The sequence below is a fragment of the Pipistrellus hanaki genome (assembly GCF_964339955.1).
Source record: "Pipistrellus hanaki genome assembly, chromosome: 13".
Classification (NCBI taxonomy): domain Eukaryota; kingdom Metazoa; phylum Chordata; class Mammalia; order Chiroptera; family Vespertilionidae; genus Pipistrellus; species Pipistrellus hanaki.
In genome coordinates this window covers 51,598,004-51,610,888 of record NC_140515.1, presented here as the reverse complement: position 1 = coordinate 51,610,888, position 12,885 = coordinate 51,598,004, and the positions used below count along the sequence as shown (strand labels likewise).

Genomic DNA, 12,885 nt, shown 5'->3' with positions numbered 1-12,885 from the left:
AGAGCTCAGCCCTGAGTGCCTGCCCCGAGAGCACCCTCCCTAAAGGTGTCTTCTCTCCCCGGGGGCAGGCAGAGCCAGGAGCGCATGGTGCGAGGCCAAGTTGGAAGGTGGGGGGTGGGGGGGCGTTCACCCACCTGGGAACCCGTCGTCGTCCAGGTCCCCCAAGCTGGCGATGCTCTCCCCGAAGTGTGCGTTGTAGGTGCCGTCCCCGCTCAGGGCCAGCTGCTCCTCCAGGGCTCCCTGGAAACAGGACAGAGGGAAATCGGAAAACAAAACAAAAACACAATAAAGTAAAATAAAATAAAATAATAAAAAAACAGAGCTGGGCACACCATCTCTCCTAGTGCCCCCCATGGACAGGAAACAGCTGGGCAGAATCAAAGGCACCCAAACCTCTCTCTCCTGGGAGCGCCTTTTACCCGGGGCAGCTTGGGACTCTCCAACAGCCTGCGGGGCCTTTCGGAGGGAGCGTGCAGGAGGCAGCCAATCAATGGCTCTCTCATCATTCATGTTTCTCTGCCTCTCTCTCCCCCTTCTCCCTTCCTCTCAGAAATCAATAACATATATATTAAATGGGAGGAGGTTCAAGAGAAATGAGAATACTTAGGTACTTAGGGTCAGCACTTGGCTTTAAGAAACATGTGCTGTGGGGGGTGGGATGTGTGGGTGAAGGGTCCCCCGAGAAGACTGGGGAACTCTCCTGCTCCACGTGTGCACGCCCCGACTTCGACACATGGTTGGGCTGCCCGCCTGGTCGCCTGACCGCCTCAGACAAGTTAACACCATGCCCATGTGTCAGCCTCCTGCAGACAGAGTGGCTGATCAGGGCTGCATGAGTGCCTGCTGTTCTCGTCTCCACAAGGTTCACCTCATTTCCCCTATGCCCACCTCTCCCCCACTCCCCTCCCTGTAAAGTCAGCGGGGATTCAGGTGACCAGTTCTGCCCCAGGTCCCAGAAAGCGTCTTCCCTCCCACGTTTAGATCCACTTGCAAAGAGTTTACAAACATCCAAGGAAGCCCACGGCTGGCATGTGCCCTGGCTCTTCTTTCAATGGCTGCCCTTGCTGCCTGGCACCTGCCCACCTGGTTACGGGGACACGCCAGAACCTCTACCCAACTGGGGTACCTAGCATCTTGTCAGTGCTTAAAAGCGCACTCACTGACTTTTTTTTTTTTTTAATGAAAGCATGACATGTTTGCTGTCTGGCTAAAGATAAAACTAAAAACCAAGACCACCCCCCAGAGTGATGTTATGATCCTTCTCAGTGTATGGGCTGTGTTTTTAAAGGTTGTTTGTACATGCAGCTTTTCATCCTGCCTTTCTCTGATTATCTCATAAGCATTTTCTCATGTTAGCGCAAAGGCTGGTGGTACCAGAATTTATTCATTTAACCATTTCCTCCTGGATGAACACTCTTACTTCCAGGTCCTGAAAAGATTCTGCTTTCTCACTGGCCTCCTACAGCCTGCCCCCTGAGCCTCCCCCCTAACCCTCCCCCTTCCTCCCCCCCCACCCCCTCCTCCATCCCTGCTCCCACCCACCCTCCACTCGGCTGAAGGGGAGCAGAGGTGTCCTTCAGCCCCATCACATCCCTCTCACGATTCTGCAGAATAAAGGACATCTGACTACAGCCCTTGGCCCCCACCCAGCCCCCTGCCGCCTCACACCTCCACCCACTTGCCCAGCTCCCAGCCCACCCCTGCCTGTCTGCCCACCCCCTACTCCTTCCTCGAGATTCCTTCTAGCCATCGTGTCCTCTGTGAAGGATTCTCTGCTGCCTGGGCAGATGTGTGTGCACACCGAGGAAGGCAGCACAATCTAGAGATGAAGCTCCGAACCCAGCCTGCCTGGGTTCAAATCCCAGCCCCACCACTGCTTAGCTGTGTGATTTGGGGCAGGTTACCTGACCACTCTGGGCCTCCATTTTGTGTGTTTTGTTTTTCACCTGAAACATGGGGGGGCCACTGATACCAGGTGCACATGATACTGAAGTCATTCACACAGAGCGGGAGGAACAGCTCCTGGTACCTGGTAGGCACTCAGACCACAGCCATTAGGATTTTTCTGAAGCTGTGTGTTGGCGTTGTGACTTCCCATCCGCGGGACACTGAGCCTTCTGAAGGCAGGAAGCACGTCTCCTCACTTCCTCTGGGTCTCGGGGCCCAGCGCAAGGCCCAGAGGGGTGCTCGGTCACTACTCGCTAGACCTGTCCCCCTCCCACACCCTGTCCCCAGGCTGCCCAGCACGGTACTCACATTTCCTCTGTTGATGTAGACGGTGACCTGCCCCTCGTCCCTGACCTCAGAAAACATGGGGGCCCCCACCAGCAGGTCGGAGAGGCCGTCCGCGTTCAGGTCAACTGCGCATAAGGAGGAGCCGAAGTAAGAGCCCATCTGCAACCAAGTCGAGTTGCAACAAAGCGTTCAGTGTCTGCCCTCGCACAAGAGGCCCTCACTCTCCTCCAGCCCCGGACCCTTCCTAGGCCCTGACGGGGGCGCTGCCCGCAAGCCTCAAGGCCAAGGTGAACGGGCAAACACCCCCCACTTCCCTGTGTCTTGCTGCTGTGATGCGGGAGCCCCCAGGAGCCATGAGACCAGAGCTAACGGGCCTAGAGTCCCCTGTCCTGGAGCCCTACCCAGGGGGACAACTCATGGACCCATCCCGGGAGAACAAGGCACTGTTTCTAAAAATACAAACTGAGCTTGCAAATATAGGTCCCAACCATCCTCAAGGCACCTCGTGATTCCGACGTTTGACAAGGCCCAGCACACAGGAATATGAAGTTTCAGGACAGGAGGAGGCATGAAACAAATGGGACGTGGCAAACGGGTGACCCCCGCCCAGCCCTGTGCACAGCTAAAAGGCCGGTGAGGAACTCACGAGCTGAAGTGACAGAAAAAGGGAGAACTCGGGGACCACGGGATGGATGAGGGACCCAGCAGACCACACAGGGCTTCCGTCCTCATAGCCTCATCTAGTCCCTATTACCTTAAATCGGGGTTCTTAAGCCCAAACGGGACTGGGGTCCAGGCAAGTGATATAACAGGTAAGAAACAAGTGACAGTGCAAGAATGCTTACAGGTGGCAGGTGACGCTCGGCTTCCGTGGCTAAGACACAATAGGGAGTGGTGGAGACTGAGACAAACTGGCGCCCCCAGACCCAGTGGCGGGGGCAGCCCCTACCCAGCTTCAGTCAACTGCTCCCCCGAGGAAGGCCAGCCTTCCCATTTTCCAAGAGAAGCCCAGAACCAAGACATTTATTGGAAGGGCCTATTTTTTTTTTTTTTAATGATAACCGCTAATTCATATTAAAACAAACCAACAAACCAACCAACAAACTACTACACAGGACAAACAAACGTGTGTGTAGGCTGTATCCTTTCCCGAGGCTGCCAGCAGGCACGCTCTGGTTTCTATGAGAAAGGCTATCCTTGTGAAGTCCATGTTTGCAGACCAAAGGGCTCTGGTTCTAGGGACAGGAGGCAGCATGTTCTTTCGCTGCTGCGAGGAGGGGGGCAGGTGACCCCACGGAGCAGGACACAGGTGGAGGACACTCCAGACCACTTCCTGCCGCAGCCCTGGGCCAAGGGGACTCAGATGCCCTTTCCCAGTCCCAGGCCAAGGCCACCTGCACTCAACCCACATGCCCTCCCCACCCCCATGCCCAAGAGGAGGACAAGGACCATCCCCAGGCACAGGAGGCAGGGGCACAGACACCAGCCGCTAGTCCCCGACTCAGTGGCTGTGCCGATCCCCCTATCCCGGTGGTCGCCAAACTCATTAGTCCACAGAGCCAAATATCAACAGTACAGCGATTGAAATTTCTCTTGAGAGCCACATTTTTTTTTTAAACTGAAACCTCTTCTAACGCCACTTCTTCAAAACAGACTCGCCCAGGCCGAGGTATTTTGTGGAAGAGCCACACTCAAGGGGCCAAAGAGCCGCGTGTGGCTCGTGAGCCGCGGTTTGCCGACCGCGGCCCTCTCTGGACATGAGTAAAAGGACTGAGATCCAGGCAAGGCCCCCGCAAACGATGTGTTTCATTCTAACGGGCTATTTAACTTGGCATGCTCTTCGGTGTTAACTCAGAAGTCCCTGGACGTGAAGTTTCCTATCTGTGTTTTGACATCCTGAGGCATCACGTACTCCGTCAACTCAATAACACGTCGGCATGGCAACGCGCGCAGTGGGGTGCACGGTCCTTGCTCGGAGAGCTCCCGTCAGCCTGGGAATGTGGGGACGTGTGCCTCTGTGAACAGCTGGACTGCACACACACTGGGGATTCCTCATGTGACCCCATGCATGAAGCATGTCCACCAATGAAGATCAGAAGATGAGTTTTTTCTTCCTTCCTTCCTCCTTTTTTTTTTTTCCCCTCATGGTGAAGCCAGGAGATAAGACTATCTGATCCAATTCTGGCCACACGAAAGCAGAAGGGACTGGCGGTTACTGAGTCAGAGCCCTCCTGCTTGTGTGAGACACCGTCAAAGGCATCCTTTGAGAGCCCGGGGGTCATGACCTTCCCCTATGCAATGACAGAGAAGTCAGACAGGCAAGAATTCCTCTCATCTTCGGCGGGGAAAAGCAGAATAAAATGCCCAAGGAGAAGAAGGGTCTATTTCAACATCAGAAGGAGGCAATGAGGGTAGAGCTAGAGGACAGGGCGACCGGAGGGCAGGAGGGAGGGGCGGACGAAGGAGTAAGCCTGGCGCGGTGCCAGGAGCGGGCAAGACCAGCCCTGAAGAGAATGGCAAGCGGCCCTCACGCCTTCCTTGGTCTTGGGGACTCTTTGCCGCGAAGGCACCGTTATTTCTTCCTAACGCCGGGACTGTTTGGAAACCTTTGCAGAACTGCTGCTGCTCAGTGTCCTTTGCCAGGGTTGCAGCTTTGGGGTTTGGAAATGTGAAAATGACACAGGCAGCCCAGCTCCCGGGGGAATGCAGAGCTGTCTTCGGGGGGGGGGGGGGGGGGAATGTCACAAAACTGAGTTTGGAGATGCATTTTTTTTTTTAAAGAAACAACCTGAAAATACGATGACAATTCAATACTGAGTATGTGCATGAAGGTTGCTAAAACTGCACAAAATGAGATTTTTTGTCCTCACAATAGGATGCATCATCAGAACAATATGGAGCTCACGCAGCAGGTCTGACCCTGAGCAGAAGCTGATCAAGGGCTGGGACACATGGCCGCCCAGGAAGCAGACAGCCTTTCCTGCCCCCCCGTTTCTCTGGGTAGTGGAAGGGCAATCACCTGTGACAGGCTCCTGGTGTCTCCCTCCCAAGCCCCAGGTCCTGTCCTCTCCCCTGAGCTCAGTAAATTCCTGCACCAGGACAAGTCTCTGAACTCCTCCCAGCCTGAACTCCTGTCCCCTCAGAGCCGCCCGTCATGCTGAGCAAGCCAGCCGATCGAAGAAGCCACACTAAGGAGGGGGTGGCCATGTTTAATAATCCATGGCATCTACAACTGGCTTACTTTCAGCTACGGTGCAGGATGGACAGAAATCGGGATGGAAAACCTGCAGGGATTTGCATTAGGAAAGGGATGAGGACAAGATGACACAGGCAAATAAACGTTGCCCAAGACTAATCAGAGGGCTATTTCCATTTCAAGGCTCTAAAGGGAAATGGGTGACTCTTACTGGGTTTTTTTTTGTGTGTGTGTGTGTGTGTGTGTGTGTGTGTGACAACAGTCCCTGTGGCAATGGCAGCGGAGGGCTCAGGATGCGAGAGGGCAGGGGTGGCGCTGTGCTGGTGAGAGAGGGAGCATGACACCCGTTTGTCTGTGGGCCTCCTTGGAAAGCGATCAGGTCTGCTTGCTACCTCTACACACCTGTGCGTGATCGCTCTGGAGGTGCAGATGTGTATGGATGAGGCAAAGACAGACAGACAGACAGACAGACACACACAGAGATGGAGAGAGACAGAGAGGCCGAGAGAAACAGAGCAGGCAGTCATTTTGATGACAGTGTGAAATACAACCTGTTTCCAAATAACCCTGATGCTGAACTTGGCCCCGTGCAAACTCATCTTGCTACCTGTCTCCTACAACAACCTGAACCCCGTGAATCTGCAGGTTACACTCAATGCCGAGAAGGTAAAGAAAGGCACCCACAGGCCACAGCACCGCCATGTACACACAGGGCCCAGAGAGAGCCTTTCAACCCCTTTCCCAGCCAGTGACCTCGGATCGCCCCATGACGACATCTCTCAAACCACACCAGCATGGATACCAAGAACCTTACCTTTTTACCTGATGCCTGAAAAATCTTAATTAAGGTGCCCGATCTCCGGTCAGCTCTAAAAATATAAACCTAGGAAATGAAAAAAGAAAATCCAGTTAAGATGGAAGCAATGAGCAAAGATATTTACCAGCATCCTTCAGGGAGTCCTATTGAAATGCCTGATCGGGCGCAGGAGAGGTGTGTTTCTGCCGGCTGATGCTAACGCAGTCCACACGGCTCTCATTTTGTCAACTCTGCAAAGGAAGCAGCCTTCACCTCCTCCGCTCCTGGCCACATCAGAGAGGAAGCCATGCAGTAAGACCTAGGCAGTTTCCCAATCACCATTGGGTAAACAATTCAACACTTAGAAGTGTTTTCTTCCTTGAAATAGTTTTTTCATTTTTATGAGTAAGAGGCACCCTACATAATAAAAGGCAAATATGCAAATTGTCCCCTCAGGAGTTTGACCAATTGGGAGTTCGACCTCTCGCTATGACATGTGCTGACCAACAGGGGGCAGCGCGGAATGAAGGAAGGCCCCAGCAGGCAGCCGGGGAAGGTAGGAAGGCCCCAATGGGCCCTGATTGCCGGCCAGGCCTAGGGACCCTACCCGGGCACAAATTTCGTGTACCGGGCCTCTAGTGTCAAGATAAGAGAGAAGGAGGGAGGCATTTCAGAGCAAGCAGTTTCCAAAGTGACACCACAGACCATGAGAGTCATGACATTTGCTTATTTAAACAGGAATTTATCTGGCAAACACCAGCATTAAACATTAAATACATTTCTTTACCGGGGAACTCTTCAGAGCCGTTAGGGTTCATGTTTATACCGTGGCCTCTCCAGAATCCAGAGTAAGATCACTGAGGTGGAACTTCCTAAATGACATGGTGATGGAAGTTCTTTTTCTTTTTATTCTTTTATTCTTTTTTTTTTTTTAATATTTTTTATTGATATTTTACAGAGAAGAAGGGAGAGGGATAGAAAGCTAGAAACATCAATGAGAAACATTGATCAACCCCCTCCTGCACACCTCCCACCGGGGATGTGCTTGCAACCAAGGTACGTGCCCTTGACCGGAATCGAACCTGGGACCCTTCAGTCCTCAGGCCGACCCTCTATCCACTGAGCCAAACCGGTTTCGGCATGGAAGTTCTTTTTCAAGTGACGTCTTATGGGGCGAGAATGTCTCCTGAGAGCCAGGGCAGGGGACCCTCTCCCGGGTGAACAATCTCTGTGTGAATGCTGTCACGCCCAGATAACAGAAATCAATAACCACCCACCTCCTGAAGGCCAGAGGAGCTTTCGGGGGGAGCCTGGGAACCAGGTCTGCCCCAGCTCCCATCCCTGGGCATAGGGAACAGTCATCAGTTTTATCCACAGGCATCAGTTTCCCCAGCGCCTCTCATGGGGTCCAACTGAAAGCAGCATCGGCGGGGGCCTGGGCATCGCTGGGAACGGGAGGTAGAGGTTTTTATCGATGCTGCAGAGCTGCTGGGGCTCCGCAGCTCCTCCCCCGGAAGACATTATCAATGTGGGAACAGGGAACGGACCGGCACTTCCTCTCCCTCCACGGTGGAGAGGAAGCCATGTGACTCAGACCCCTATCTCTCTTGAAGTCGCCAGAGTTCATCCATGTGCTTCCCCCGGCTCAGGGCCCTAGGGTTTTTCCCTGGTTCATTTTCAAAGACCCCTTCTCTGTAGCACAGGCATGGGGGGGGAAGAGGGGGAAGATCCATCAGAAGGAAACGTTTCTCAGGTAACCCTAACCTAGACAGTTGTTACCCAGCTAGTTTTGGACCCAATGGCAGTTGTTGGTCTTCTCATGCTGGAATACCTCGTCTCACACCAAGACATGTTCACCAGAAACACCAGCAGTGACTGCTGACCCTGCCCAGGAGGATGCAGGGAGATGACCCCCCAAGTCACATCACGGTCCAGCGGGTCAGCTAGTCCATCTGACGCCCTGGCTGAAGGCTCCAATGAACAGTGGTCTCGGCCTGACGTGGCCTCTCCAGAATCCAGACCCCCTTACACTGAGCCCCTGGGGATATGGTTAGACTTCCTTAGGTCCACCCCATGGGCTCAGGCCCGGAGACCATGCCTCTGTTCAGTCTTTCCCAGGAGAGAACCTACAGAGTGTATTAAAAATGCAGACTCCTCACTCACGTGGACCTGCCCAACCTACTCCATCTGGACTTCCTGTTCCCTGGAGCCGAAGACCCAACAAGCAAGAGTTCTCTGCAGGGTCAGGTACCAACCGAGATTCCCAAAGGGACTCACACAGCTCTGGATCCATGGGGTCCATTCTATACTCCGGGCGGATACTTTAGGGAAAGTGACCCACATATTCCCAGTCCACCTTTGGGCTGCACCAGTCTTGGTTCCAACACATTGGGGGAAATACATTGAAGAACCTAGGCCCAAAGATAAATTCCCAAAGATAGCTGGGACTCGACCTGGCTCCATGAGGTCCAAGTCAAACCCGGAAAGGGTTTGAGAAAGTGGAGGATTTGAAGTTAGCAGATGCCATACTGCCAAGGTCAGTCTTAACAATCTCACTTGCACACGCGTGTGCACACACAACATCGGCTGTGAAAAACATTCTCAGACGTGAACGAGCAGGAAACGGAGAGTACCATCCACACTCTGATTAAGCTTCAAGGTCAACTCCCAAACGTGGCTGGGAGGAGACGGCAAAGGTGCCTCAATTCTTCGTCACCTACCTGCCAGCCGCCCAACAGAATCTTCAGATCCAAGTGAGTTGATAAACCCCATAACAGTCACAGTGTGTGTGTGTCCCCCCCCACATCCCCATGCCTTCTGTGTGACCCCATGCCACTCCAAAGGCTCTTCTTCTCCTCACCTTTCCAATGCCTTCATCCTGGGGGGCGCCTCCCACCACGTCGGTGGTGGACTGATGAGAGAAGTGGCCGGCGGTCACCGCGTAGCCTGTGAAGAAGGGGCAGACGCCAGGGACAGGGTTGAGAAGCAATGACAGGGAAGAGGAAGATCCGTCAGAGGAAAACCTTTCCCAGGTAACCCTAACCTAGATGGTTGTGATCCAGCGAGTCTTGGACCCAATGGCAGCTGTCGGTCTTCTCATGCTGGAATACCTCGTCTCACACCAAGGCATGTTCACCAGGACATCGGGGCAAGAAAGAGCGGCCTCTGGCTGTCCGCTTTGGGACAGGTACTGGGCTACCTACTCCATATCTGCTTCCTCTTTCTTACTGACGTAGTTCGAATGTTCATACAGTACACACATCTGAAGTGTAGAACTTAAGGAATGTGTATACATGTTTATAACCATGTAATCACCACCCAGAGTGGATGTAACCATGGAAACACAACGGATCCCTCATGCCCTTTCCCAGTCAATGCCCCCACACAAGTAGCCACTCCTCAGATTTCTGTCGCTACCCATTATATTTTCCTGGTCTCAAACTCCACTCACTCAACATGAACTGTCACCTCCATCCACGGTGAGGGTAGCAATTTCTTCTTATTGTTGACTAATGTTTCATTGCATGAATATGTCACAGTGTCTTTTCCCCTCCTCCTATTGCTAGGCATTTGGTTTGCCTCCACTCTGGGGCTATGATAAACAGCTTGTACGTGTACTTTGGATGTCATCACGGCATTTAAACTCCCAACTCTAGGGGGAAGATACGATTATTCTCTTCCATTTTAGAGATGTGGAAAGTGGGGCTAAAATGTGGTTAACCTAGATTCCTCGGACCACACAGTAAGATTCCATTCCAATCTGTGTGCCTTCCACACCCCTGCTGTTCACCATTATGCCACACTCCCTCCTAAGAGAAGGCCGAAAGAAGCTAACAGGAATGGAGGGAGGGATGGATGGTTGGATGGGTGGGTGGGCAGGCAATGAATCTGGATACAAAAGGAATCTAGAAAGAAAGGAGAAAGTTGTCTGAGTTTAGTCTAAATGTTTCCTGCACCTTCTGGAAGCCCTGCTGACAGGTTGAAACCTGTCTCCTCTGGCCGGCAGAAACCCTGTGCAGAATGCCACAGAGTCACCAACCTCAAACCCTAGAGCTGTGATCATGAGGGCTTTGTGATGAGATCCTGTTAGGGTCACTTCGTATTCACCATGTGGCTGCTCTCTCTCAGACTGGAGGCTCATGTTACCCAAGAGTATTCTGAGTGACAGGAAAGCCTCCAGGGAGCCTTGCGAAGCCAGCAGATGGGGCCTCTGATCTGTGTGTAGGGAGAAGCCACCAGCCCTAAGGCTAGACCCAGCACCACCACCAAACCAGCCTCTCTCCTGCCTTCTTTTCATCGTCTGACCTGGTAAACATGTGCGAGTCCCTGCGAGGCACTAAGGTATAGTGCTAAACCCTGGAAATGCGAGACAAATGCCCCACGGCCAAGGTGCTCCCAGCCCAGCGAGGGTCGGTGGTGTACGCACAGGGGAGGCAGCTCAGGGTTCAGACCTTGAGCTCGGAAATCACGGGTTTGCTAGCAAACCCCCACTTTCCCACTGAAGAGCCACATGACTGACCTTGGCTAATTCCATAACTTCTCTGTACCTCAGTTTCTTTTGCTATAAAATGTGGATGGAAAAATAACAACTATCTTATGAGGCTGTTTCGGGAATGAAAAGAAATAACAGGCAGAGCCTGGCATACAGTAAGTGCTCAATAAATGACAGGACCCAGGAGCTGGGAGCACAGGGCAGCGAACACCCCAAGGACTCCGAGGGAAGGTTTTATGGTTTGCTCACTGGGAAAACCCTGCAGTTAGAAGGGAAAAGGAAACTGGACAACCCCCTACTGCCTTCTCCCAAGAGAATCTCTGTGACAAGGGGGCGGGACTCCCCCAGATTTAAGTTATGTGTCAGGTAGACGAAAGAGCATTGCTTTCCCATCATCGGGCCTGCCTCAAGCTAGCTTCCTTTTCAGCCCAGAATCACAGCATGGAGGGCACAAATGAAAGAAAAGCCACGTAGGACTTCCATGTCCACAGGTAGAGACAGTCTACCCTGTTCTTAAAGAGGCATGATGGTACTCGGCCTCGTTCTTACCTGGTGGCTGGCTGCTTGCTTACGTTGTGTCTATCTCCTTTCCAGAAGATTAAAAAGGTGGAGAAAATAGGAGCAATCCTTTCGAGCCTTTGATCAAACCCCTGCACCAGGCTGCCCTCTATCGCGCTCATTTCTGACTCTGATCGTCTCTATTTGCAACCGTCCTTGTGACCAGGAGGCAGAGACCCCGCCCAAAGGCCTGGCATGGAAAACCGGGATTCTACTGCGCTCATTTTTGCACCTGATCATTTGAACTTGAGTAACTGCTAAAATAAGAAAATGCAACGTTTGCTTCCCCGGAGGTTCAGCGGTCAGCTTTTTAATCAAATCACAGTTTGAATTCAGATCCCTGCTTTGTTTCTCCTCCATGGGTGGGGCTGGGAGTTAAGGGACCGTAGCTAAAACTGTCACTGATCGGTATGGATGCCAACGCCGGCAAATCCGTTTCGCCCCCGGTTAAGTGATACTCCGTGAACGTCGTGGCCACCGCTCTGGTGGTCCTTGTCTCTTCCCAGAGCTACTCACCCAGGTACGTGTACCGCCTGCTCATGATGGCTTCGTCATTCAGCTTGAAGTAGGTGTTGTCCGTCAGGTTCAGCACTTTGACCGTGCCAGCCCAATAAAACGACCCCGGCGCGCCCATCACCACCAGCTCCTGCCGAAGAGGAGCCCACAGGTGATCGGAAAAGAAGCGGAAGAAGGAAGCAGGCAGCGAGAGGAGGAGAACCACAATCACAGAACCCTCCCCCCATTCTCCCCAAAAATCAATGGGAAAAAATACCCTCGGGGGAGATTAGCAAACAAATAAACAAAAAAAAAAACGAAAATGCAAAATGTGCTCCAGGGATGACACTGTCCAGCCTTCGAAAGGGAGCACTGGCTGAGGAGCACAGCTTGATGGGCCGAGGGAAGCGAGGCGCCCCCTGCATTGGTGCCCCCAGCGGTGCCAGTCTGAGCCCTTCACTCCTCCCTTCCCCGGGGGGAGGGGAGAGAAGCAGTGCCCCTCCCCAGAAGGCCCTCATATCCGGCTTTTTCCATTCAGTGCGGGTGATGCCTGAATCTTTTGGCACTGCCCGCAGGTGCCAGGAAATGGTACTGATGCTTTAGTGCCCCACCCCCAGGACCAGCCAAGGCACATGTCACCACAGACATGCCAGCTTCTCCAGGGCCCGGGGCCACTACCGCCCGGAGCTGCGTGTGGAGCCCCGTCAACGAACAGAGTGGGCCTTGCTCACAGAACCTCAGGGCGCAGGGGAATCTGGGGGTGCTGAGAGGGGCTGGGGTTTCCTCTGCACACTGCACGGTGGCGGGAGCTGGACGGCAGAGGAATGCTCGGGTTCGACCATGGAAGTCTGTGCCCAACGGCCTTGCCCCCAGGTGTCTCCCCGCTTGCACCGTGGGCTCGGACGCTGGCGGGGCTGTCCCCGTCTTTTCTTGCTGTTTAGAGGGATCCATCACCTCTGCTCCCTGAAGCCACAAAAATAAATGAGGTTCCCAGGAAATCCCCGCTTATCCTCCAGGACTGGCGAGAACGCACGTGGTATCCATAACTCGCACAGCTTGGATAACCCCGAGGTCACCGACCTGCAGATCAGGCAGGCACGTTGGGGTGGAGGG

The 12,885-nt window shown here is 53.3% G+C and overlaps 1 protein-coding gene across 1 annotated transcript in view; it reads right to left on the bottom strand.

Moving 5' to 3' along the window:
* Positions 1-12,885, bottom strand: part of ITGA9 (integrin subunit alpha 9) — a 247,024-nt gene that overhangs the window by 195,526 nt on the left and 38,613 nt on the right. Inside the window, exons 6-10 of the mRNA XM_084902785.1 lie at positions 11,794-11,923; positions 9,088-9,173; positions 6,246-6,314; positions 2,257-2,394; positions 135-240 (exon numbers count right to left, since the gene is read on the bottom strand). Coding sequence (XP_084758911.1) covers positions 135-240; positions 2,257-2,394; positions 6,246-6,314; positions 9,088-9,173; positions 11,794-11,923 — 529 coding nt within the window. The remainder of the gene's footprint in view (positions 1-134; positions 241-2,256; positions 2,395-6,245; positions 6,315-9,087; positions 9,174-11,793; positions 11,924-12,885) is intronic.